Source organism: Pelodiscus sinensis, chromosome 31, assembly GCF_052426305.1.
Source record: "Pelodiscus sinensis isolate ZL-2025 chromosome 31, ASM5242630v1, whole genome shotgun sequence".
Taxonomy (NCBI): domain Eukaryota; kingdom Metazoa; phylum Chordata; order Testudines; family Trionychidae; genus Pelodiscus; species Pelodiscus sinensis.
The window spans coordinates 3,965,521-3,991,224 of record NC_143082.1 but is presented as its reverse complement, the minus strand read 5'-3'; the positions used below and the strand labels follow the sequence as shown (position 1 = coordinate 3,991,224).

General features: G+C 64.1%; 1 protein-coding gene across 2 annotated transcripts; it reads left to right on the top strand.

Moving 5' to 3' along the window:
- Window positions 1-250: 250 nt before the first annotated feature.
- PRKCSH (PRKCSH beta subunit of glucosidase II) lies at window positions 251-22,918 on the top strand. 2 transcript variants are annotated; one of them, XM_075902341.2, is made up of 18 exons: window positions 251-405; window positions 1,163-1,269; window positions 2,183-2,299; window positions 3,018-3,113; window positions 3,213-3,270; window positions 3,884-4,001; window positions 4,944-5,073; window positions 5,543-5,627; window positions 7,077-7,155; window positions 9,241-9,327; window positions 10,344-10,502; window positions 11,129-11,219; window positions 14,753-14,822; window positions 18,481-18,570; window positions 20,365-20,439; window positions 20,822-20,921; window positions 22,094-22,249; window positions 22,345-22,918. In XM_075902341.2, exons 2-17 carry the CDS (start codon window positions 1,188-1,190, stop codon window positions 22,232-22,234), a joined length of 1,578 nt encoding a protein of 525 aa, XP_075758456.2. In that variant the 5' UTR covers window positions 251-405; window positions 1,163-1,187; the 3' UTR covers window positions 22,235-22,249; window positions 22,345-22,918. The 2 variants fall into 2 exon arrangements, with proteins under 2 accessions (XP_075758456.2, XP_075758457.2); XM_075902342.2 differs by lacking the exon at window positions 251-405 and adding an exon at window positions 885-1,037.
- The last annotated feature ends 2,786 nt before the right edge of the window (window positions 22,919-25,704 follow it).

The window sequence follows — 25,704 nt, the reverse complement described above, 5'->3', positions numbered from 1 at the left end:
GGGCTGCGCCAGCTCCCTCCCATCCAATGACGACGATGCGGAGACGCCCTCTGGTCCCGCTTCCCAGTGCCACACTGTTGGGGGGGCCTGGGCCCCTTTTCTAACACTGGCAGGGCAACTTCCGCCACACTCAAGGTGGACACCGGAAGCGCGGCGCATTGGGGCTCGTCATAGTTAGCGAGCGGGGTCAGCTACTTCCGCCACCTCCAAGATGGCCGCCGGCCCCATTGAGCCGGAACGAGCCACGCCACCCCCGAAATGGCCGCCTGGAATCGACGTTTCCTTTGTCTTCCTCCCGCCTTCCTCCTTTGTGGGCGCCCAAGCGGATGTGAGTCGCCGCTGACTTCCGGTTGCTCTGGCGTGGACCCTGGACCCTGCTCCACGGGGATTCCGCCCCTTCCTTGGGTACCGGGGCTGGGTCTATAGGGGCCCCGGGGGGGGGAGCGCTCGTTTCTATAGGGGCCTCGTGGGTGAGAGAGAGGGGCTGGCTGTATAGGGGGCCTCAGCGGGGAGGGATGAGGTCTATAGGGGCTCCGGGGGGAGGGGCTGCACCTATAGGGGCCTCGGTGGGGGAGGGGCTGGACTGCACCTATAGGGGCCTGGGTGGGGGAGGGACCGCACCTATAGGGGCCTCGGTGGGGGAGGGGCTGGACTGCACCTATAGGGGCCTGGGTGGGGGAGGGACCGCACCTATAGGGGCCTCGGTGGGGGAGGGGCTGGACTGCACCTATAGGGGCCTCGGTGGGGGAGGGGCCGCACCTATAGGGGCCTCGGTGGGGGAGGGGTTGCACCTATAGGGGCTTCGGTGGGGGAGGGGTTGTGTAGGGGCTGCATTTACAGGGCCCTGGTGGGGGTGGAGTTCTCGAGGTGCCTCCATGGGTGAGAGGGAGGGGCTGGGTCTGTTGGGGTCTCAGTGCGGGGAGGGAGGGGCTGGCTCTATAGGGACCTCAGCAGAGGTGGGGCTTCCATAGCAACCCCTTTGCAGACTGTGCCCCTTAGCGGGGAAGGCGCTGGAGAGGGCGGCACAGGCGCTGCAGGTATGGGGCTGGCCAGAAGGATGCTCCTAGAGGGGCTTATGTAGGATCGGAGCCCCCTTTTCCCTCCGCTCCCATGCAGAGGAAACATCTAGTCACGCTGGCACCCTTTTCTTCCCTGCCCCTAGGATCTGCTGTGCTTGCCTGTGGGTCATGCTGCTGCTGCTGCTGCCGGTACTGAGCGCCCTGGCCTCCGCCGTGGAGGTCAAGCGACCCCGGGGCGTCTCTTTGACCAGTACGTTACCAGGATCCGCCACAGAGTCTGATACTGAATTGGGTGGCTGGCCCTTTGAAACATGCTTGGGGGCGTAGCTCCTTAAAGGGAAATCCCCTAGGTCAGCTCACTGGGAGCTGAGTGTCTCCTAGTTCTGCATTGCAATAGCTCCATGCACCTCCACCATCGCCTGGAGGCTCTCGACCTTTGAGGACTTTCCAGGCTCCCTAATCCCCCTGCAAGGCAGGAAGAGATTTTTAACCAGATGGGGAAACGGAGGTACGGAGTGGGACGTACCCCCCATTACGCTGGGAAATCAGGGTCACAGCCAGCACTAGAGTCCAGGAGTCCTGAATTACCACCACCACCTTTAATCTCTAGGCCCCACACCCCTCCCAAAACTGGGACTAGATCCAGGAGTCCCAGCTGCACAGTTCTGTTTGAGAGTCATTTTAGGGCCTGGGGGATGACAGCAGGCCAGTTGCCTTCCCTGTGTTTCCAGAGAGAAGTGAAAGCTGGTCGTTAAAATTGAGGCTTGGGTGGAGATGGCAGGGCTGATGGGTGGTAGATTGGCCTGGTACTTAGAGCCATGGGCCTGGAACCAGGAAGCAACCCTGGTTCGTAGTGACCTGAGACACTGGCCTAGTGGTGGTTCTTCCTCCAGGCTCATTGGGTGGGTGTCTGGAGTAGGGATGTAAAAACCCAACCGGCTAAACAGTTAACTGGGATTCCACGGGTGCAGCAGGCCCGGCCGGGGTGGAGCAGTAGGTATAACGTGGGTGAGGCGCTGCCCAGCCCAGCCCTGCCACACCATGCTGCGGGGCGCTGCTCAGGCCGGGCCCCTGGGTTGCCCAACCTAGTCTGGAGGGAGCCCAGAAATCCCCATGGACTCCCCCTCCCTGCCCTGTAACATCTCTGGTTCTGCCCTTCCCAGACCATCACTTCTATGAGGAATCGAAGCCGTTCACCTGCCTGGACGGGTCCTCGACCATCGCCTTCGACTGGGTGAATGACGATTACTGCGACTGTCAGGATGGCTCCGACGAGCCAGGTGGGTGATGGGCCAGAGCGCCCCCTGCTGGGATGGAAGCAGCCGGCCCCCGCGAGCTGCTGCGTTGGCATGGGGCCATATCTGTCGAGGCAGGTCCTACTTGAAATGGCAGGGAGCAGGGCGGGAGAGGGTGTGAGGCAGCTGTGGGGCGGGATCCTAATGAGAGGCATGAAGCAGGGAGGGAGGGGGTGTCATTCGCCCCTGTCAAGCTGCAGTTCTCATCTAGTCCATGCCTTGCCATCGCCCCGCTGGTGGCACCTTGGTCCCTTGCCGGTGGCTCGCAGAGCCCCAAATGCCTGGCTCTGGCTGAAATCCTGGGGCTGGTCTCCGGCCCGTGCTGGTCAGAACAACAAGCCAGCTGATTCCTTCTGGCCGTCAGTGCTCTTGCATCGACCTTGCTGTGTCCTCGCTACCTTTGCACTCGGAGGTTGTGCTAGGCGCTCCCCGCGGTTGGGCTGCTTGGGGCGGGATCTTTCCCAGAGAACCGGGGGAGAATCTGCCCTTTGGCTCGGGGAGGCAGTCGTGGGAGGCCTTCACCCCCTGCAGCGGGGCTGCAGAGCGGTTGGGCTGGCAGGGGCAGCGGCGGGTGGTGTGTGCGCGTAGTCGGGACGCGGGCTGCGCTGGCAGCGAAGCCCGGCCTTGCAGAGCCCGTGGAGCTCTCTTGCCGTGCACCCGGGCAGTTGCCCACGGCAGATCTGTTTTCTGTTGCGTGTCTCAGGGACCTCGGCTTGCCCCAACGGCCGCTTCCACTGCACCAATGCCGGCTACCGCCCGCAGTACATCCCCTCCTCCCGCGTCAACGACGGCGTCTGCGGTAAGCCGGGCCTCCCCGCGCGGGGCCGGGGGCGCTCTGCCTGAGAGCGCCTGAGCGCGCAGGGCTGGGCCGTGACGGCCCCTCTTCTCTCCCTTTCAGATTGCTGCGACGCCACGGACGAGTACAACAGCGGCTTCGTATGCGAGAACACCTGCAAGTAAGGGCGGCACCGGCCCCGGCTATGAGGATGGGACTGGCTCGGGGGGGCAGGGAGTGGAACATGAGGCCCGGCTCTGATCTGCCCTTGGAGGGGAGGGGGGCGATGGGGCCTTTCCTCTCTGGGGCTCTGTCTCCAGTTGCATTGCCCCCTCTGTTTAGTGCCTTGTCCTGGGAGGGCTCAGTCCGTTACCCAGCATGCAGCAGAAATCTCCCCTTCCCTGCTGGCACCCCACATCTCAGCAAAGCAGCCCTGGGGCAGTGGGGCCCTGCTGGGTGGCTCTGGGGGTGGCTCCTGCTTCATGGCCCGGGGTGAGGGAGCAGGCCCAGCTCTGAGGTGAGAACTTGGCTCTTCACCCCGTCCGCTCCTGAGGGAGGCTTAAAACCCTGGCCCCTGACAGGACCCTTCCCTGCACCAGCCTGGAGCGTCCCACCTGCCAGCTCCGCCCGTGATCACATGGGGCCGCTCTCTGCCCCTCTCCGGGGGCTGCGCCCCTTTCAGTTTGAGTCTGCCAGAGCTGGGGGGGGGGGGGTCCCTCCCTCTAGGACCCTTAGAGCCAGGCTGCCGCTGCCGAGGCTGATCCGGGCGCCTCTCCCTCCCCCACCCCGTGCAGGGAGATGGGCCGGAAGGAGCGGGAGGCGCTGGCGCAGATGGCAGAGGTGGCCAGGGAAGGCTTCCAGCTCAAGCAACGCCTGATTGAAGAAGCGAGCAAGGGCAGGGAAGACAAGCAGGTGGGGAGACCGGGGAGCTGGGGGGCTCCCATCTGGGTTGTGGGTGTGCAGAGCACCCGGGGCCCCGCTGCCAAGGAGGGAGCCGGCTCCGCCGGGCGCATCTGGGCGGCGCTGGGCTCCGTGGACTCCTGGGATACGTCTAGGCTACGTGGCTCCATCGGCGGAGCCATGGAAAATAGTTTACTCGGCATCGGCAAAGGATTATTTAAATCTCCGCTTCATTGAATAAAGATGGCCGCCGCGCTGTGCTGACGATCGGCTGGTCCGGCGCAGCGCGGGGGCCTAGACGCGGCGCGGTCGACAAGGGAATCCTTTCGTTCATACCGGAGCGGTCGACGAAGGCTTCCCTTGTCGACCGCGCCGCGTCTAGGCCCCCGTGCTGCGCCGGACCAGCCGATCATCAGCACAGCGCGGCGGCCATCTTTATTTCAGTGAAGCGGGGATTATTTAAATCCCCTCTGCTTTGCCTGTGCCGAGTAAACTATTTTACATGGCTCCGTCGACGGAGCCATGTGGTCTGGACGTCCCCCTGGGTTCGCTCCCAGCCCCCCAAGGAGAGCGTGGTCTAGGCTGTGGTCTGGGGAGGGGGTGGGGATCAGGGCCCCGGGTTCAGTTCCTGGCTCTGCCACAGAGCTCCTGGGTGACCTTGTGCCAGTCGCTGTATCAACTCCTCTCCCTCCCCCCACCTCAGTCCCCAGAGAGAGTAAATCCGGGGGGAGGGGGAAGCTGCAGCCAACTGGGCAGGTGCTGCTGCTCAGAGACTCCTTAGGGGCTATGTCTGGCCTCCCCCCCCCCCCCCCCCCCGCCCATGCCGTGTCTGGCCTGACCCCCCCCCCCCCCCGCAACCATGCTGGGTCCAGCCTGCTTCCTAACTCCCCCCCCCCCCCCCCCCCCCCCCCCCGCTGGGTCCGGCCTGCTCCCTTACTCCTGGCCCTTGCGCAGAGGACGCTGGCAGAGCTGCAGGAGGGGAAGAAGTCTCTGGAGCAGCAGGTGGAGACGCTGAGATCCACAAAGGAGGCAGCAGAGAAGCCGGAGAAGGAAGCCAAAGAGATTCACCAGAAGAACTGGGAGGGTGAGGGGCAGTGCTGGGGAAGGGGAGGGGGTGCTGCTCTGCAGGACACTGGGGAGGGGGAGGGCGCCTGGCTGGCTCGGAGGGACTAGAGGCGTGTGAAAAGGGCAGCGTGGCCCAGTGGGCAGAGCAGCAGTGGGAGTTGGGCTCCCCTTGCCGGGGGAGCGCAGCAGACCAGTTAGCTCAGGGAACCGGGGTTCTCTGGCGGGAGCAGGGTCAGTACGTGCAGGCCCCCGCATGTCCAGGGCCGTCACTTTGTTCCCTCCCTCCCGCAGGGACTCCTGCCTCCTGCGTCAGGCACTGACTGTAAAACTGGCCCCGGGATCCCCCTGGCTGGGGCTTCGGGGGGCAGATCCAAATGACAGGCTCCCCGGTGCCCCGTGCAGTGCCTGGCAGCACGCTGCCCTGCCTGGGGAGGGAGGGGGACCTGGGGGCGGTGCTCTAACCGGAGTCTGTGCCTGGCCCCACACAGAACAGAGGGCGGCCGAGCAGGCGGCGCGGGAGCAGGCCCGAGCCAGAGAAGCCTTCCAGGAGCTGGATGACGACGGGGACGGCCTGTGAGTCGGGGGGCGCAGGGTTCCCTCGAAGCTGCGCCTGGCGGCTGTAGCCAGGGGAGAGGTTTGCTCCTCTGGCCCAGTGGCAGGGCCAGATTGAGGGGCATTAGGGGCTGCAGCCCGGGCCAGTGAGGGGGCCTGTAATGCAGGGCTCTGGGCTGCAGCCCCTAGAGCCACTGGGTTTGGGCCGGCGCTTCCTGGTGGGCGGCGGCTCCGTGCGCTGCCGTTTCTTGCCTCGTGGCTGGAGCAGCGTTACTGAGAGTGCCTGGAGGCTCCGCCCCCACCACTCTCATTGGCCGGGAATTGCGCCCATTTGCTGTACGTGGACAGTATTGGCCGCACAGATCCACCGGTTCTCTCTTCCCCCCACCCCACCCCCCAAAAGGAGCTGCCTCAGGTAGGTGCCCTACACCCTGAGCCCTGAGCCCCCTCCTGCGCCTGACTGTAAAACCGGCAGACCCATGCCCAGACCCCCCCGCCAGCCACCTCCCCTGACCCACTCCTGTACTCCAACCTCTTTGGCCCCAGTCTGGAGCCGCCTCCTGCTCCCTAACCCCCCCCCCCCCCCCGAGTCCCCTCCCACACTCCAAACCCCTCATCCCCCCCAACCGTCCGTGTGCAGACTGAATGCAGTGCACCAACACGAAGGTGACATGTCGCACATCCAGCCCCTATGGGTGCACATAACAGAATTCCTTCTGCACGCGGGCATCAAACGGGGAGCACTACCCGGAAGCCAAAGGGGAGTCAGAGCAGCACCCCCTGCCTGTGTGTGCTGAACCCCCATGTGACCCCTGGCCAGCCAGGACTGGCCCCCAGCACCGTGTGCTCCCCGCTGCGTAGCCCGGAGCCCCTTGATTTCTGCCCCAAACTCCAGGGAGGTCGTGGGGCCCAGCAGTGCCCTCAGTGGGGACCGGCCTGGTCCCCACCTTCGCCCCACACGGGTGGGGGAGGCTGAGCCCTGGGGGCACCTCTGCAGATGCCTGTGACCTTTGCTATTGATTCCTGCTGCCACCCCGAGTCTCCCCAGCACTCTCCTGCTAATCTCCCTCTGGGCCAGCACAGGGACCCTGTGGTGCTGGCGTAACCAGCCCCGGGGAAGGATCCCTCCTGCCCCGAGAGAGCTCGGACGATGCCCAGGGAGGCTCAGGTCAGCCAGCGGCTGGTTGCAGATGGAGCCACGGGCCAGTGCTGAATTACGGCTTCAAGTGCTTGGAATGCTTGGGGGAGCCAGCCGGGCCAGGGCCCAGGTCAGAGGTGACCCCTCTGTGCCGGTCAGTGAGGTGCCTCCTACCGGGGAGGGGGGAACAGGACTCCCCACAAACAAACGGGACTGGCAGAGGGGCCGGGGGATAGGCCCCTCGTCGGTCCCGCAGCGGCCTCTGCACTGCGGCCCCGGCTCACGCGTCCTGCCTGGTCTCCCCCCCACTTCCCCCAATCTCCTGGCTGCAGGGTGTCAGTAGCCGAGCTCCAAACCCACGTGGAGCTGGACGTGGACGGAGACGGGACCCTCTCGGAAACGGAAGCCCAGGTAGGGCGGGGAAGGCGCGCCCAGCGATGTGCACTGCGCCGTGTCACGTCAGACAGTCCCTAGCACGTCTCGCATCAGCCCTCCAGCTGGGTCGTCCTCCGGTCGCCGGCAGGGAAGGGCCTCGTCCAAGTTTGCCGCGTCGGTGGCGTGACATTGCACACTCCCAGAGCTGGGGCTAGAGCCCAGGAGTCCTGACTCCCGTTGTCTGCTCTAACCACTAGACTCTGCTCCCCTCCCAAAGCAGGGCCTAGAACCCAGGAGTCCTGACGCCCGTTGTCTGCTCTAACCACTAGACTCTGCTCCCCTCCCAAAGCAGGGGCTAGAACCCAGGAGCCCGGATTCTGTCCCATGCTCGGATCATTTCAGATCCAAACAGTCGCTTTCTCTCATACTTAAATGCAGTCACCTCTGGGGTGGGAAGCAGCCACTGCTTAACATCTCCCACCCCTGTCATGCAGTAGCTTGCCCAGGCGTGAAGCCCTTCCCCCCAAAGCCCCATGGACACCCCGCCTCCCAAAAAGGTGTCGGATCCCGTTACAAAGGTAGAGCTCTGCCCAGCTCCCGTGCGTGGCCGCTTCTGTGGCCACAGTGAAACCCTCCTGGCTCCCAGCCCGCCAAAGCCCTGGTCCGCAGCAGCCCCGAGGACCCAGAACCGGCCACGAGCGTCCCTTCCACCTGTTCTCCAGCAGGTGGCAGTAACGGCTCACAGGGAGGCTGCTCTACCCGGAGGGTGTGGGCAGGGGACGGGGAGTTCCCCTTTTCAGCCCCTCTCCCCCCAGGTGCTGTGGGTGCCGGTTGGAGGGGCTTGTTACTGGGAGGGCGGGGCCTAGCCTGGCACGGAAAGTCCTCTCTCTCCATGGCCACCAGGCCCGTGTGGCCCCTTGCCGGGATGCATCCGTCCAGGCGCACACACGACTCCCCAGGGGGGTCTTGACCCTCGAAGTCTGCTCTCCCCAGACAAGGTGGCAAGAGGAGCTTTGGGCGGCTGCTCTCGAGCAGGAGGGTAGGAACCGCCGGGTCAGGGAGCAATCGATGGGGTGCTCCGAGATCTGGGGGCTGTAAGACCTTCATTGAGCCGGCTGCAGCCCGGATGTGGGGAGCCCCAGTGAGTGGGGCCCGGGGAGGGGCAGGGAAAAGGCAGGCTGGCTGACCCCACTCGAGAGATGCAGAAACCAAGGCGCAGAAGAATCGCACAAGATGAGGGTCAGAAGACCCCTCGGGGGTCCCTCTGCTCCAGCCCCCTGCTCCTAGAAGGACCCACCTCAACTAAGTCAGCCCAGGCAGGGCTTTGTCAAGCCTTAAAAACCTCCAGGGATGAGCCCGTCCCAGCGCTTCCCCACCCTCCTCGGGAAACAGTTTTCAGCCCATTGCTCCTCGTTCTGCCCCCTCCCGCCACAGCACAGCCGGGCTCCAGCCTCTTCGGAACCCCCTTCTGGGAGCTGAGGGCTGCTCTCAAATCCCCCCTCGCTCTTCTGCAGACTAAACAGACCCAGCTCCCTCCGCCTCTCATCGGCCACGTGCTCCAGCCCCCTCGCCGTTTTGGTCGCCCTCCGCTGGACCCTCTCCAATGCGTCCACGTCCTGTAGTGGGGGGCCCGGAACTGGACACAAAACTCCAGATGTGCCCCCCCAGCGCCGAATAAAGGGGAATAATCCCTTCCCTAGATCTGCTGGCAGTGCTCCTCCTAACACGCCCCAATATGCCGTTAGCCTTGGCTACAAGGGCGTCCTGCTGACTCAGAGATCCGGCGACTTGCCCGAAGTTGGCCAGGGAGGCAGTGCCAGAGCCAATCCCAGACAGTCCCTGCGGGGGGCTTTGATCACTAGCCCAGCCTGGCTCTTTGCTAGCCCATCTCTGCCCAGCTGCTGCAGAGGAAGCTAGGAGAATGCCTGCAGGAGAGGAGGCCGGACTAGCCCTCTCTGGCAGGCGGGGGAGGCCCTGCCTGTCCTGCCAGCTGGAATCTGGCTCCTGGGTGGGAACCGGGCCCTGCATAGTCTCTCAACCTTCCTCTTGGGCTCCCCCACATCCAGTGGCAGAGAGTCCCACAGGCCCTGCTGCTCTCAAGCCGCAATGCTTCTCTTCCAGACCCTTCTGGGAAACGCCCTGCAGGCCGATGCCTCCAGCTTCCAGGATTCTGTGTGGACTGCAATCAAGGAGAACTACAAGCCCGAGGTCAGTGCTCTGGGCCGGCCCTCTGCCGAGGGGGCCTCTGCCTCCGTCTCTCTTTGGAATGACAGGGCCAGCTCCTGGCAGCGTGGCCCAGGGGATAGAGCATGGACTGAGATCCGGGTTTTGCTCCTGGCTCTGCTGCTGGCCAGCTGGGTGGGCTCCGTGCCTCAGTTTCCCTAGCTTTTAACGGCGCTGCTGTGCCGTTTGCGGGCATGTGGTGTGGCCGGTGTCCCCAGTGACTGGATGCGAGGCCCTCTGGCAGTCGGCAGCGTGGTGGGGTGATAGGTGAGTGCGCCCTCTGGTGGGGAGTCGCATCCCCCATTGGTGCCTCAGTTTCCCTAGCTCGTGACTCATGCTTTTCATCAGTGGTGCTCAAAGTGCTTCGTAAAGTAACTGAGGATCCTTGTGCCCATTGTGTGGGTGGGGAAACTGAGGCACGGAGGTGGGAAGTGGCTCTTCCAAGGGATGCTCAGCAGCACAGCCTGGAATCCAAGCCGCCTGTGCCCCAGTGCTTTAGCCACTAGGCCGCGCTCCCCTGCTTGGAGAAGGGCTGAGTGGTGGTAGCATTCCCTACTGCAATCAGAAGCCCCCTGCAATCAGAAGCTCCAGCACTGTGGAGCTGACCCAGACCCGGCGCTGCCCTCTTCGAGCGCCACTGGGCTGCACGTGTGCACCTCTGTTTGCGTAGGGCCTACACAAATGGCTAACAGAACCATCTGTAGCTGGTCTGTTGTTCAGTGCTGCAGGGTCGGAGGGTGGAGGGGCTCTGCTGTGAGACGGCACTGAAAGCGGCACTCTGCACTCGTGGCTCGTACCTTTGTCAGCCGCGCCTGTCGTAAATGGGGAAACTGAGGCACGAAGGGGTGGTGGCCCTATAGACTGACCCCAAGCTGGGGACAGAAAGAGCCCAGGCCCACTACTGCCTGCCCTGGCCGGCCCTTTCCCTCTGGGGCCCTGCTTGGCTCGCGTGGCAGCCGGATGCTGCGCTGACACCGCCCTGGGCTGCTTGGTGCTTCCAGGGCCTGCCCGACGCCGCTCCCCTGCCTGAGGCCCCAGCAGAAGAGGCCCCGGAGCCCCAGCCAGACCTGCCCCCAGAGCAGCCGGCCCCGGAGGACGACTACGACGAGGAGGAAGAGGACGAGGCCGACGACGACGAGAGCAATGAAGAGGAGCCAAAGGTATCGGGTGGGGCTGTGCCCGGGCCCAGCTGGCTGAGGCAGGACACCCAGGTCCTTGCAGCCCCTGATCCCATCGCGAACCAGCCCTCCTGCCCCGTCACTCAGGGTAATCCCGGCTGCTGCTTTCTCCTCCTCCCTTGCCTGCAGGAACTCCCAGCAGGGGTACGAGGAGGCAGTGTCTGCCCCGGGCCTGTCCCACAGGGCAGGGGCAAGTGAGCCCCTAGAGCCAAGTAACCCCACAAGAGCACTGGGCTCGCTGGATTGGGGCAGGCCCATCTAGCCCGGTATCCCGTCTCCAGGGAGCCTGGGCCGGCCGTGGAAGGAGTGGGGAGGTGACTAGGCCCCAGAGACAGTCTCCTCCCACCCGTCGGAGATCAGCCCCTGCCCCTCATCTTCCCGAGCCCTTGGTCATTCTTTTTCTGGAGAGTCTCATCCTCCAGCTGAACACCCAGCCCCCATATCGCCCTGCTGCGCGCCATGCCCTCATGTGGCGGTGAGTTCCGCTGGCCCATTGCCTCGAACTAGAGGGTCCCGTGTTCCCGGCATGGCTCCCTGCACCCCTCTCCGCCCCTGGCACCGCCCTTGCATGCCAGCTTCCCAATCCCGTGGCCCCTGTTGCCCTGCAGGTCCCCCCGCCCAAGCAGCCGTCCGACAAGGCGGAGGAGGATGTGGAGAAGCTGCCCCCTTACGATGAAGCGACGCAGGCCCTCATTGACGGTAGGGCTGTAAACCAAGGGCAGAAACCGCCCAATGGGGGGAGGGGATTCTCCCCCTGCGGGATGGTTCCTGTGCCTGTGTGCTGGTGAATAGCTCGACGTCGAGTTACCCCTGCCACTGCAGAGACATCCCAGCCCCTCCTGGGGGCGCCGCGTGTGCAGCGGGTAGCGGGGGGGCCTCAGATCCCTTAGCCAGGCCCAGCACTCGAACCAGGGTCGCCCCTCTTGGCTGCCTGACTCTGCTTCCCCCCTCCCCATCTCCCGCCTGGCAGCCGCCGGGTGAGCCCCAGCGACCATCCACAGCCTCTTGGCTCGGGGGTCGCTCGTGACCTGCCGACATCAAAGTGCGTTTACCGGCGTCCCTCACCGTAGCCTCTGGGCTTCACGTCGGGTCGCTCCGGCCCTTCCTCGCCTCTGGTGCACTGCTCCGCCGAGCTCCGTTTGTCCCCCCGCGGGTCTTTTAAAATATCGCCCCCGAGAGGCTTACGGGCTTAACGCAGGCGGAACCTGCCACCTGATCTGTAAACAAAAGCCATTTGCGCGGCGAGGGATCAGGCGCGTGCTGCAGGGCGCAGCATCTCTAGGCTGCTCGTGCGTGGGAGGCGAGAGCCGATCCCGTTTGTGTCTTGGAATGAGTCAGCGCGTAGCCAGGAACTCGCCGATTCCTCCGGGCTCGAGGGCTCTGTCGCAGGCTGCTCTTTCGAAGACCGGCCCGAATTTTTAAAGCTACGGAGGCGCCCAACTCCCCTTGTCGAAGTCGGACGGCTAAAGCTGTGGCAGGGGGCCGGGGCTTCCCAGCAGTACCCTGTTTCTTTGGCCCCCTCACCCTTCCAGCCAGGCACCACACAATCTTTAATGGAGTTATCCCTGGCCATGGCAGTGCTGTTATCCCTACACCGAGGTGGGGAAACTGAGGCACAGCAACTGACTGGGGGGTGGTGTGTGTCAGAGCTGAGTCTGGACCCCAGACTAGTGATCTACCCACTGTGCCATGTAGAAATCTCTTCAGTGCGTGGCTTTGCAGCCAAAGGCCGAGAAAGCCCAGCCAGACCCTTGCTGGCCTCCATACAGCTGTACCACCGGGGGTTCCAGTCTGCAGGACACAAACTAGGCCCGACGCTGAGGCCCACATGGAGTTTTCCAGTCTGTGACTAGGAGCCAGCCTAGACAGCCTCGCATCTTGGGGTCTGTGGGTCCTCGCCCTCCTGCTCACGAGCTCTGGGGGCAGAACCCTGATGTGGGGCTGCTGTGGGGAGCAGCTGGAGCTCAGCACCTTCAGCGCTCTCACCTCGTGGGGTTCAGAGGGGGGGTTAGCCCTGCAAAGCAGCCTGCGCCAATCTGAGAGCTCCCTGCCACGACCTGCCAAGCGAGCAATCCGCTGCCGTTTCGAGGGCGGCTAGAGCCACCGTGCCGGGGCAGGGCCCCTACCAGGCCCTATTCCCTGTCTGTTCCAGCAGCTGGTTCTGCTTCCTGCAGCGAGGGAGGGATGGAGAAAAGGTGACTCATCCCCTCCTTGCAGTGAAGTCTGTGCGAAGCGGCGTGGGGGGAGGCTGCTGGCGTCATGGGACAGCGCTGGCAGGGCCGTGGCAATCTGATTAGGTAGTGTCCAGGAGCCCCAGACAGGGACCAGGCCCCAGCTGTGCCAGGCACTGTGTGTTCTTTATTAGGTGTTTTACGGTAGCACTTAGGCAGGGATCAGGACCAATGTTCCCTCTAATTTTTTCCATCCATGTGTGGAATAATTTTGTGCACTGAGGCATGTGTGGATGTGCACCACCAGTAGATACCCGAACCTAGCGGTGAGCGCGCTACTAATCAGCTGGGCGGCACTGGACACTCTCCTGGACAGCTGCACAAGCACCTGGTTTACAGGGAATGCAGGTCAGGACCCCCCCACTGCTAGGCCTGTGCGCACATGGAGCTCGGGCAAGTGCCGTCCCTTGGGGCAGGCATGCTCACAGCCAGGGCTCAAAGTCCAGGGCAGCTGCTCCGGCCTTTTCTCTGCCGGGCTGCATCCAGCCCCCTCTGCTCGTACCGGGGGCCTGTGGGCGCCAGGCAGGTACAGCGCCAGGGATTACCCGGAGCTGCCTCTCGGTTCCCTCGTCCAGCCCATCTACCCCGGCGTCCTGTCTGCACCCGGGTTCCCTCTCTCCTCAGCCCCATTCAGTGCAGAGATGCAAGCCCTGGTTTTGCGAGGTTAAGATGACAGAAGTACATGAGCACCTGCCCGGGCTGGGAGTCGAACTCAGATCTCCACAGTCCCAGGTTGGGTGGGGGCGGCTCCCAGCAGGAGGACGTGCTGCCGGCATGAGCCGCGGCGGCCGTGCCCGCTGCCAGCCCGAGCCGGCAGCGCGCCAGGGCAGAGTCCAGCGAGCTGCGCCCGGCCGCCGGAGCAGCCTCAGAGGCACCTGGGTTCTGTGTCCCAGCATCTCCCCGGGAATGCAGCCCGGGCTAAGTGCAGCTGCCTCCCCTGGGCCCGTGGCCTCCGGGAAGCCGATCGACTGCTACCCGAGGCTGCCAAATGGCTCCATTAGTCCTGCACTGCGCCCGGAGACTCGTGTGTGGCCGAAGGACCTTCCAGCCTCCCTGAGCTGAATCCGCCAGCGATGGAGACTCCCCCCAGCTCTGGCGCCCTTCTCTGTGGAGCCAGCGGCCTCACCCTGGCACTTCCTGCCCTCCGAGGGCTTGGCCTCCCGTGGCGAGCGGTCGGGACAGGCCCTTAGCAGGCCTGTGGGAGGACCGAGAGCCCCGGCCCCCTCGTGCTGGGTGCTGCCCGTCCACGTAGCGCTGGGCAGCGCTGCAGGGAAGGCTGTGGCAGCTCAGCCGTCTCCCTGGGGCGAGGGGGAGTTGAGGTAAAATCTGCTGCTGGGGAACCCATGGGAGAGACGTAACCCTCCCAGATCACCGAGGTGATGGGGAAGGGCTGCACGGGGACCAAGCCCCGGGCCCTCCTCGAACGGCCGTGCTCGACTTGCTCCGGATAACTCAGGCCTGCGGGCGGGTGCCGGCCCGGCCCAGCCCAGGGAATTAACCCGGAATAAGCCAGGCGGGGGGGTGAATTCGCAGCACAAGGGGGTGCTCTGCGGGACAGGCTTGTGCCTCAGCAGCTACTGCAGCCCCCGACCCCGCGCAGGCAGCCTCTCCGCATGGGCAGGGCAGGAGCTGTCGTGTGACTCCGCACCCCCTTACGGCCAGGGCCTGCGCCCTGCTCATGGGCCGGGAAGCAGTGGGGCACAGTGGTTAGAGCAGGCGGGCTGAGAGTCAGGACTCGGGAATTCCGTGCCCCACTCTAGGGAGGGAGGCCCGGTGTGTTGGAGGGGCCGGGCGCTCTGGCGGAGTTCAGTCTAGCCCGTGTCGGGAAGCAGCCCACGCCGGTGCCAGCCAAGCCCCACAAACCTGACATGGCAGCCAAGGATGGATGGCCCTTGGCGTCTGTCCCCTTTCCTGCTGCGGCTGCAGGGGGCGCTCCGGGCTCAGACAAACCGGCCCGGCCTTCCCCGGCCCCCAGCGTCACCTCCCTGCCCTCTCTTCCAGCCGCCCAGAAAGCCCGGGAGCAGTTTGAAGAAGCCGAAAAGTCTCTGAAGGAAATGGAGGATTCCATCCGGTAAGGGGGCGACTGGGGGGCCAAGTGTGGAGGAGTGTGCCAGGACAGGGGCCACCTGCCCGGATCCAGACTAAGATGCCTCGAAATGTGACCAAGTTGAGGGGGGACTTTGTGGTTGACGCGTGAGCTGGAGAGGCAGGACTCCTGGGTTCTCTTCCCAGCCCTGGGGGAGGAGTGTGACCTAGTGGATAGCGCAGGTGTGGGCTAAACAAGGGAGTCAAGCAAAACTGCCGGGCCTTGGATGGCTGCTGGGATTGGAGATGAACCGCAGCTAGGGCCAAAAGCCAATTAGCTTTCCCCAATTAAGCTGTTAATGAGGATTGGGGATTTTTGAAAATCCCGTCTTGACAGTGTTCCTTGATCTCTGCTGTCTCGCATCCCAGGCTGGCTGTTATGACTACAGGCTTGATGGCTTGGGGAGGGTGGGGTGTTTGATGGAGACACCGGCCCACCCCCTGGGGACTCAGTGTCCCCGCAGAGCTGTTTATCTGGAGCAGGAAATCGGCTTTTCCTTCCCTCCCCTCAGCCCTGACCCGTCCCAGGAGACCACAGCGAGGTGGGCGCTGATGTTAAAAAAACCAAACTCCCCCCCTCCTCCCAAGCTGTCTTCTATCGATCGTGTGCATGGTGAACCACAGTGCCCCCCCCCGACCAGGCCTGGCAGCACCCTTAGAACAGCGAGGGCAGATGCTGCATGAGGTGCGAGGGCTGTAAAGACCTTTCCCCTATTGTACCAGGCCTCTGAGTTAGTTACTCAGCACCCTTGGAGTTTGAGTTCTGCTCCGTCGAAAGGAGCTAGCGTCGGTTACCCCCCCTAAAACTACGAGGAGTCCGGGGGCACCTTAAAGACTCAGCGACGGGTTTGATCACGAGCCGATCCCCCCGGCACGGCTTGGCTCCCAGTCGGGAATTCCATCGCGTGTCCTTTGTGTCTTCGCTGCCCAGTCGCGAGGTCGGCACAGAACCAGGCTGTAGCCGCCGAGCTTTCCTGGAACCTTTTATTCTCGTGTCCGCGTTGTGGCTCCGTTCTGTAAGGCGCATTGAGATGCGATCCTAGCCCCAGTTCCTCCTCTGCTTCTGGCTCATCCCGGTGTGACGGCGCGGTGGGGTCCCCCGCCTCCTGCACCCCCGAAATGGCACGAACAGACTCCACCAGCCGGTAGAACAGAGGGAGGTTATTGCCTCTCCGGGATACAGCACAGCGCAGGTGTCACCAGGTTACAGGGCAGGCCTAGGATGCCTCAGCCCCCCTTGATATGGGGTGGGGGTCCAGCTTCTAAACCCCCCAGCCTGTTGCTGAGGCTGCTTCCTCCACGCTCCCAGACAGAAACTAACTAACTCTCTTCCAGCCCGGGGGGCATTCCACCTTCCTTTGTTCCTCTCCATGGGGGGTAGCTGGTCAGACAGGGTGAGAGGGCCTCTTTGCATAATGTCTCACTCCCTGTCCTTCTGGGCTGTGGTACCGGCAGCAGCCAGTGGGGTTACCCCAGAGCCGGCATAGAAAGCAGCCCAATACCCCCACTACGTCACACCTGGTTCCGTCTTTCAACATCTGCTCAGCTCTGTCCCCGGGGGGGCTGGACTTTGGAGAGTCGGTCGCGAGTCGGTTTGCTTTTCTGAGGAACAAACCTGTCCCAGGCCCGGCCCGCGTTCCTGGCACAGCCAACCCCGTGCGTTGCGCCCGGCTAGCCCCAGAGGAAGCTGTACAGCGAACGCATCGATCCTGGCTCGTGGCATTTAGGAGGAGTTCTTCAGACAGACGAGCGCTTTCAAATATTTAGCAGATTCACTTTCCTGGGCAAACGCCCCCCCCCCCCCCCCCCCCCCCGCGCCCCGTCAGATGTCTCTCAGACGGGTCTGTGCCCACGAAAGCGTTGGCCCAAATCCATCTGTTTGCCTTGAACATGCCGCGGGACTCCTTGGTTTTGCGGATACAGGCGAGCACGGTGACCCCCTAAAATAGCAGCAGGAGCCCCTCTTCCCAGTCCACGGGCATTACCCACCCCCCCCCGCTTCTCTGCTGCACGTGATGCCTTTGGCTGAGCCATTAGCAAGCCCAGAGGGATGGGTTAGTGGAGTAAACAGCTCCGGTCCCCGGGGAGCGGCTGAGAGTGCCGGAGAGCACTCAGGTGCAAGGGCAGGGCCGGAGGGGAGCCAGAGACAGGCCCAGCGTGATCCTGCGGCTGGGAGCTGGAGCCAGACGTCGGGCTGGAGCTAAAGCATGAATTGTTAATGGGGAGCGAAAGGAACCGCGGGTACCATTGGCCCAGGCTGGTGGCGGCCGGTTGGAAATCCAGATTGGAAGGGGGGGAACATCTCCCCCACCCTACCCCGGGGCTCCTGGGGGCAGTTCTCCGGCCCCTCTGAAGGGCAGCGAGGGGGGGTTACAAACCCAGAGCCTCCCTCCCATGGCAGGGATGAAGAACACTGCGGCTGCCCCCACTGCTGGAGTGGAACGCAGCGGCCAGGATGAGCTGGGAATGGAGAGGCACTGCTCAGAAGGGGGGCTGTGGGGGAGAATGTGGAAGGCAGGGATTGGGCCCGGGCCCCTGCCGCTCATACCCCAGCTCTGGCAAAGAGCCAGGCAGGGCTCTTTCCTCTGCCATCCACAGAAGGGGAAACTGAGGCACAGGAGAGCGCTGTGGCTTCTTTTAGGAGCACAGCTGGGTATAGAACCCAGGAGTCTAGGCGCCAAGCCCCCTGCTCTAACCCCTACACACCGCCCTCCCCATCCCAGAAGTGGGGCTAGAACTTGCTCCCAGCCCCTCCCCGCACTAACCACTAGCCCCCACTCCCCTCCCAGATCTGGGGCCTCAGCTGCTCACACTCAATTAAGCTAAGAGCTCAGCAGTTTGGCCAAGGCATCTGGCCCCTCCCCTCTTCTCCGGCTGACTGCAGCAGCCTGCCCTGGAGAGGCCAGTAATTGGCAGTAGCCTTGGCTACCGGGGAGGTAACCCAGACAGCCGCCCTCACTGACGCCAGGTGCCCGAGTCCCCTGGGGTCCTGCCCCTGGCAGCTGGCGCGTGTGGCAGGAGCCAAGCAGGCCTGGGGTCAGTGCCCCCCTCATCCCTGTCTTTGCCCCTCCCAGGGGCTGCCTGGCATCAGGCCACTGTGCCCCCAAATCCCCCCTCCCGTGAGCCAGGAGCCAGGGGGCTGATGGCAGGGCCACCCCCATGCAAGGAGCAGATGAGATGAGGTCTGAGAGTCCCTGGTTGGCTCTAGGTGAACCCCGGGAGCCAGGACTCCTGGGTTCTCTCCTCCGCTCTGGGAGGGGAGTGGGAGCTAGTGGTGAGAGCAAGGGGGAGCTGGGATTTAGGGCTCCTGGGTTTTATTCTGGGGGAGGGGAGGGGGCCAAGGGGTTGAGTGTGAGGGCTGGATTCTGTCCCTACCTCTGGCTCGACATATCCCCTCCCCCCCCATGCACTGCCGCTGCTCTGCCTCAGTTTCCCCACTCTGAACTGGAGCAGGGGCCTTTCCCCTGCCCGAGAGGGGAGCTGCCACATCTGCTGGGGCAGCGAGAATGAAAAGTGCCAGGCTGGGCGACAGGTGCTGCCCTCCACATGGGGTAGGGAGAGAGACGGGGCCAGGGATGAACCTCACTCGGGGAGTGGGGTGTGCCTGAGAGGCAGGGCCTGACCTCCCCCCTCTGTCTTTCCAGGAACCTGGAGAAGGAGATCTCCTTCGATTTTGGCCCCCAGGGGGAGTTTGCGTATCTCTACAGCCAGTGCTACGAGCTCTCCACCAACGAGTAGGTGCCGGCCGCGGGAGAGCTCCCCTCCGGAGCAGGGCGCCCTGTGTCCGAGCCAGCCTGCTGCCGGATTCCAGCTTTGGCTCGCAGTCCGCACCCAGCCCCTGCGCCGGGGTCCCCTGGCCCCCAGCGTCACAGTGCTAAGCTAAGGGCCCGGAGCGAGCTGCCAGATCCCGTGGGGCCTGTCGCATCCCTGCTGGGTGCCTCAGTTTCCCCTTTTGGGTGGGGGTCCGGGTGGTCCCTTGTGCATAGACCTGGCCGTTGAGACATGCGCAAGGGGAGTGACCTTGGAATCCCGGTGTGACAGTGGCGGAGCCAGACATGGAAGCCAGGACTCCTGCCCCAGCACGCCGCTGTTCTAACCACTAGCCCCCACGCCCTCTGAGTCCCGACTCAGCCTGGCACCTCTCCAGACTGCGCCTTCGCCTCTGCGTTACCGGCGGCACTGGGCTGCCGTTGGGTTCCCGCCTACCTCCGCGGGGCGCCCCCAGGGGGTTGCCCGGCTTGGGCTGGGGGGCAGCAGGGCTGTGCCCAAGCCAGCGGTAGGTCGGCAGTTTCCTTCCTGTGGCGTTGGCACTGGGTCCTGTGTTCACGAGCCAGGCTGGCATCCCCCCCTTTCCCTCAACCGGCCCAGGCAGGCCTGTCGCTCTGGCTCTGGGCCTCTGGCCGGGTGACGTGATGACGTGGAAGGTGAGGCGCATTCGGCACAGCACCTCCCAGAGAGGAGCAGAAAAATCTGCCCCCCCCTTTCAAAATGGGTCTGACTTGGTGCATGGGGGCAGGGTGATGCTCGAGGCCTGGCTCTGCTCCGGGAGGAGGGGGGGCATGTGGGAGTCACCAGCCCAGTCCTCCTTTACAGAAAGCGGGGGGGGGGGGGGGGTGAGATGAGCTGCTGAGCCAGGCCTTTTCCTGGGGCTCAGCGCCCCCCCCCTCCCAGCTGTTCAGCAGCCCCTGGGGCCAGGAACTGGGAATATTCCTGTCGCCCCCTCCGCATCGCTCTTGGGAGGCAGCGCAGGGCTGTTATCTCCATTGTGCAGATGGGGAAACTGAGGCACGAAGGAGGCCTCATCTGCCCACGGTCCCATGGTGTGGGAATGGCTGAGCTGGGGAGAGAGTCTAGGAGTCCTGGCGCCCTTGCTCTAACCCCTAGACCCCACGTCCCTCTTGGAGGAGGGCTGATCAGGGCTGGTTTCTGTGCTCTGTCCCAAGGAAAGCTGCTGGCTCTGTGCCTCAGTTTCCCCTTTCACTCCCTTGGCACTATCCCTGCCCCGCATCAGCTGCTCCTAACTGGTGGGATGGGGAGGGGCAGGGGGCAGCTCTGCTTTGTGTCCCCCACCCCCGCCCGTATTTCCTTGCCTGCCAGATGGATGCGCTTGCTAACGAGGTGTGTTCCTGGCAGCTGATTTCCCCAAAGGCCCAGAGCAGCTCCCCAAAGCCGCCCTGTCTCTTTAAGGCCGGTTCCCCCCCATCCCCCAAAATCGTTACAAATCCCAGCACCCCCAGGCGCGACGCGAGGGGTTGCTAAGCTACGGGGCCCAGGTGACGCTGCCACGGCAACACAGCATCTCTGCGGGGGTGGGGGGGAATCAGCTGGGAAAGGGGGTGCAGCGGGACAGCGTGTGGGGCGGGAAGGCTGGGGGGGACCAGGAGGGCTTTGTGGGGCTTGGCCTCCTGCTTCTGGCCACTGCTGGAGCTGCAGCTGGGCCGGTGGCTCCATGGGGCTCATGCCCCAGACGGGGGCTGGGCCAGTGTCCCCAGGGCAGTCTCTCATTGTGGTCCCCCTTCCCCCGGCAGGTACATCTACCGCCTTTGCCCCTTCAACCGAGTGTCCCAGAAACCCAAGCACGGCGGAGCCGAGACCAACCTGGGGTAAGACAGCGCCCGCGGTGCCCCCTGGCCAGCTGCCCCCGCCCCAGGCCCCTTCCCTGTCCCCTGGCCAGCTGCCCCCGCCCCAGGCCCCCTTCCCTGTCCCTGGCCAGCTGCCCCCACCCCAGGCCCCCTTCCCTGTCCCCTGGCCAGCTGCCCCCGCCCCAGGCCCCCTTCCCTGTCCCCTGGCCAGCTGCCCCCGCCCCAGGCCCCCTTCCCTGTCCAGCTAGTCCTGGGGCTGGATTGGAGCCACCTGGAGAGGAGAGGCCCCATGAGCCATGGACATGTGTCTCTTCCCGCCCCCCAGCTGGCATTGCCCCTGCAGAGGGAGGGGAGCGGCAGGGGTTTCTGTGGGCTGCTGACCTTTGACCTCTCTCGTTTCCAGCTCGTGGGGCTCGTGGGCCGGCTCGGAGGAGAACAAGTTCAGCGTCATGAAGTACGAGCACGGGACGGGCTGCTGGCAGGGCCCCAACCGCTCCACTACAGTGAGTGATCCCGCCGGCCCTACGGCACACGCCCAGCACTGCCCCTCCCCGGCCCGCCTGGGCTGGTGTCACAGGAGCACCTCACTGCTGGGGGGCGGGGACGGGGGAGGGGCGCGGATGCAGGAGCACATGATGCAGGTTCTCTAGCCCCTGGCCAAGGGGGGGCAGGAGTCAGCTCCCCAGCGGGCCAGTGTCAGGCCGGGGATCGCGATGCCACATTTGCCCGGCGAGGGCAGGAGCCCTGAAGCAGCCGCTGGTGGCAGGGGCAGACCCTGCCTCGTAGGGTGCCTCTCAGTCCGAGCTGGGCAGCTCATCTTGGGAGGACACCTGAGATCCAGGTGTCTGGCCAGGGACACCTGCGTGGGGCTCATTGTGCGCTGAGCATCTTGGCTGCCAGTCTTGTTCTGTGCAGGTCTCCTTAGCACCACATCCCCTTAACTCTGCCCTAGTGCTTCATCTCCCTTAGCTCTGCTTCCCTGTCCTGGCGCTGTGCAGGCCTCCTTGGCTCTGCCTCCCAGCACCACATCCCCTTAACTCTGCCCTAGTGCTTCATCTCCCTTAGCTCTGCTTCCCTGTCCTGGCGCTGTGCAGGCCTCCTTGGCTCTGCCTCCCAGCACCACATCCCCTTAACTCTGCCCCCCCCCCACCCCCCTCATGCAGGCCTCCTTAGCTCTACCCCTGGTGCCACATCCCCTTAACTCTGCCCTGGTGCTAAGTCCCCCTTAACTCTGTTCTCCTGCCCTGGCACTGCGCAGGCCTTCTTAGCTTTGCCCCAGCAGGCCTCTGCCCCTTGGTGCCACGTCCCCTTAGTTCGGCCCCCCCACCCCCCCCCCCCCCAGCTCCATGCAGGCCTCCTTAGCTCTATCCCCTGGCCCCAGCTCTGTGTTTCCCTTAGTTGTGCCCCATGGCCTGCCCCGGCACCGCATCCCACTTCAGTGTTGAGGCCTGCATTTGAGCCCTCAGCCTGGGCCCCGGTGTATTGTCCCCCCGCCCCCAGCCATCCCTGTCTGACGCTGGCTGCGGTGGGCTGAAGGCAGGCCCAGGGCACTGGGGGGGGCTGCGGGTCGGGTCTCAGACCAGCGCGTTGCCCCCCGGAGGTGACGGGCCAGGCCCAGGGCGGCTGGGGACCTCTTCCCGTGCCCCAAGCTGACGGGTCCTTCCCGTGCCCCCAGGTGAAGCTGACGTGCGGCAAAGAGACCGTGGTCACGTCCACCACGGAGCCGAGCCGCTGCGAGTACCTCATGGAGCTGGTGACGCCGGCCGCCTGCCAGGAGCCCCGCGACCCCAGCGCCGCCGACCACGACGAGCTGTGAGGGCCGGGAGAGCCGGTATGTGCCCCTAGCCCACCCCCCAGCTCCTCCCGTGCTTCGGGGGCCCTGCCTGGCGCCCCCTCACCGGCACCCGCTCGCTCGCTCTCTCTCAGGGATCTCTCCTGCGGCCCCACTTCCCAGCCAGGCCATTCCAGGGGGCGGCCGAGGACGCCAGTCCAGTGACCCTCCTGCCCCACCCGAGCCGGACCTCACCACTGCCCACGGCTGTGCCCGCCCCCCACTGCCGCACCGGGACCTCCCAGCGCCCTCCTGCCCGGACAGGCGCCCACCAGCAGCGTTTGGATCTCCCAGACCCCAGCTGCCTTTTCTACGCCAGAACGTGAGCCAAGCCCCGGGCCCTGCTGCGACAGGCCACCTCCACTGGATTCCCCTGGGGCCTGGTAGGGCCCCCCGGCGCCCTCCTCCCAGAGCCGCACACAGATGGGGCTACCCATGTGCCCAGCGACTGGGGGGCTCCTGTCACCAGCAGAGGGGCTGGCGGCCAAGAACTTGTATGCCGGAAGGGGCCCCCTCCAGCCCAGGAGCTCCCCTCCACCCCTGCTGTCGACTGAGCCAGGCCGGGGGGCGGGGGAGGAGGCGCTCGGGTCCAGCCCCGGCCGGCGCCGAGGGAGCGAGCGGGGAGAGGGCGCCTCCATTTCCATCTCAATAAAGGAACGTTTCTCTCCATTTCCAGCCCCACGTCTGTCCTGAGCCTGGCACTGGCAGGGGCCTGCAGGTGGGGAGTGAGGGGCTCCCCCAGAGTGGGGGGGCCCAGGGCCAGGCGGGCACCAGCAGAGCTGGGAAGGGAGCAACCCTCCCCCTCACCAGCTCTCGGCCGGCAGGGGGTTACTGGGGGGGCCTTTGCTGCCTGTCCCCTGCTCCCTCCTGCCCATTTCCATTACAAAGCAGCTTCCCTGCTCCCAGCTGAGCCCCCAGGGCCCCCCCTCCGGCTGGGGGCAGGGTCCCTCCTCTCCCCCCGCCTGCGGTGTAAGTGGGTGGCTCCTGCGTGTTTTGCCCCCTTGGCCCTGGCGCCGTGCGGGGGGAGGGGAGGCCACGCTGGCCGGTTGTGCCTCAACTGCTCTGCCCCTCCTTTTGAGGTGGGGGGGGAGGGGCCAGGCCGGGCCCTGGATTGGGGTGGGGAGCAGGCCCCCGGCAGTGCCCAGCCGAGCTGCCCCGACTGCATCCCCTCCCCGGTGCCTGGCAAGGGGGCAGAGCCGCCCTCTGGGCCTTGGCTTGGTGCTGCCGGGGTGGGGCTGACCAGTCCCCAGCTCCCTGCCTTTGGCCCAAAGCCTTGCACCCCCCCAGGCTGCGGTGCCGCCCGCGAGGGGCCCGCAGGGCGCTTGCAGGGGGGCTTTTCCCAGCTGTGGCCTGGCCAGGGCCCGCATGCTCAGCACTGCCTTAACGCAAAACCCTGGCCAGAGCTGCAGCCCCTAGCCCGGGGGGCTTGCCCTGAAACCGAAGGAGTCAGGTACATATGTGTTGTCCAGGATCTGCACCTCCGCTTGCTCGTGCCTCAGTTTCCCCAACTGTGTAATGGGGGCCGTCCTGCTTCGCCTTGAGGGCAGCGGTGCTGGGGCCCTCGGAGGCTACGCAGCACCTGCGGTGCCAAGAACAGGGCCCAGCCTGTCTGCCCAGCACTAACAGGGGCCTTTGCTGAGCTGGGACCCGCCAGCAGAAACGCCATCATGCCTGTTTTGCTGCCCGCAGTCCTACTGCCGAGCCAGGGCTGGGGCCTGCATTCACTGCCCTCCTGGCTCTAGTGCCCTGGGGTGTCGCTCCGCAAGCTCCTGCCCCTGCCGTTCCCCAGCAGCTCGGCCACCCGCGGCACGAGAGCGCGCCTTTTAGAGGGAGAGCCCCTTCCCCAATAGGTTGACGGGTTAAGGGACAGGTGGGCGGCGGATTAACAGGCAGAGGCAAGGGGGCGGATTTGGGGAGCCCTGGCTCAGCCCCACCTTTGTCCAGCCTGGTGCAAGTCACGGACCCTCCCCTGCCTCAGTTTCCCCGCTGTGAAATCAGGCTCACTCTCCCAAGCATGTATGTACAGTGCTGTGAGCTCCACCGACAGCCGGCTCTCCCGCAGAGTACGCCTCTGCTAGCTGCGCTTCCCGCCAGCGGCTCGGGCCAGCCTCTGGTCCCTGCCGTGGAAAGGACAGCTGGAGAGCATGACCCCCAAGTAGCCAAGTCCCTCCACCTGCTTGTTAAAAATCCCATTCTTAACACACGGGTAGGAATAAATGGTCAGTTCTCAGACCCTTCCTGGGACCCATCCCATTCCACCCAGTCATAAATGAGCTGGAGAAAGCGGGGATCAGTGAGGCGGCCACATTTGCAGCTGATACCAAACTGCTCAAGATGGTTAAGACCAAAGCAGGCTGGGAAGGGCGTCCTAAATGACTGGGCAACGAAATAGCAAATGAAATTGAATGTTGATCAGTGTAAAGGGATGCTCATTGGAAAAAATAATCCCAGCGATACGTACAATATGATGGGGACTAATTTAGCTACAACTACTCGAGAGAGAGCTCTTGGAGTCAGGGTGGAGAGTTCTCTGGAAACACCCACTCAGTGTGCAGCGGCAGTCAAAAAAGCAACCAGGATGTTAGGACTCATTTAAAAAGGGCTAGAGAACACGACAGAGAGTGTCTCATTGCCCTTACAGAAATCCATGGCACACCCACATGTGGAATACTGTGTACAGAGGTGGTCGCCTCATCTCAAGAAAGATAGATTGGCATTGGAAAAGGCTCAGAAAAGGGCATAAAAAATGACTGGGGTTTGGAACAGGTCCCGTGAGATGAGAGATTAGAAAGACTGGGACTTTTCTGTTTAGAAAAGAGGAGCCTAAGGGTGGACAGGATAGAGGTCTATAGAATCATGACTGGTGTGGGAAAAGTTATTTACTAGTTCCCATGACATAAGAACTAGGGGTCATCAAATGACACTAATAGGCAGCAGGTTTAAAACAACGTTTTTCTTCACGCGGCGCACCATCAACTTGTGGAACTCCTTGCCAGAGGATGTTGCGAGGACCAGGACTTTAACAGGGTTAAAAAAAAACCTAGCTAAATGCATGAGGGGTAGGTCCATCAGTGGCTGTTAGCCAGGATGGACAGGGATGGTGGCCCTAGCCTGTTTGTCAGAGGCTAGGAATGGGGAGAGATTACGGGAGGATTCCCTGTTCTGTTGACTCCCTCTGGGGCATCTGGCATTGGCCACTCTCGGCAGACAGGACACTGGGCCAGATGGACCTTATGTTTGTTGTTGGGCCAATCTCAGGACTTTGAGCCTGTGGGGTTGGGAACACGGTAGCGTGGAAAGCATTGAACAGCTGCTCCTCTAACACCAAGCACCCACGTTCAAGTGCCCCCCACCCCATACCTGCCCCCCTGAACGCACATACCTGTACCTGTGCCCCTCCCATGCCTGGCCGTTACCCACCCCCCACACGGCACAGAGAGAGACACGTAAGATTC

Bases quoted from the DNA above. Each gene is read 5' to 3' on its own strand.
- PRKCSH (XM_075902341.2), top strand. From the start codon at position 1,188: ATGCTGCTGCTGCTGCTGCCGGTACTGAGCGCCCTGGCCTCCGCCGTG. The intron at 5,074-5,542 runs GTGAGGGGCAGT...GGCCCCACACAG, and splicing joins TCACCAGAAGAACTGGGAGG to AACAGAGGGCGGCCGAGCAG. The intron at 11,220-14,752 runs GTAGGGCTGTAA...CCTCTCTTCCAG, and splicing joins GACGCAGGCCCTCATTGACG to CCGCCCAGAAAGCCCGGGAG.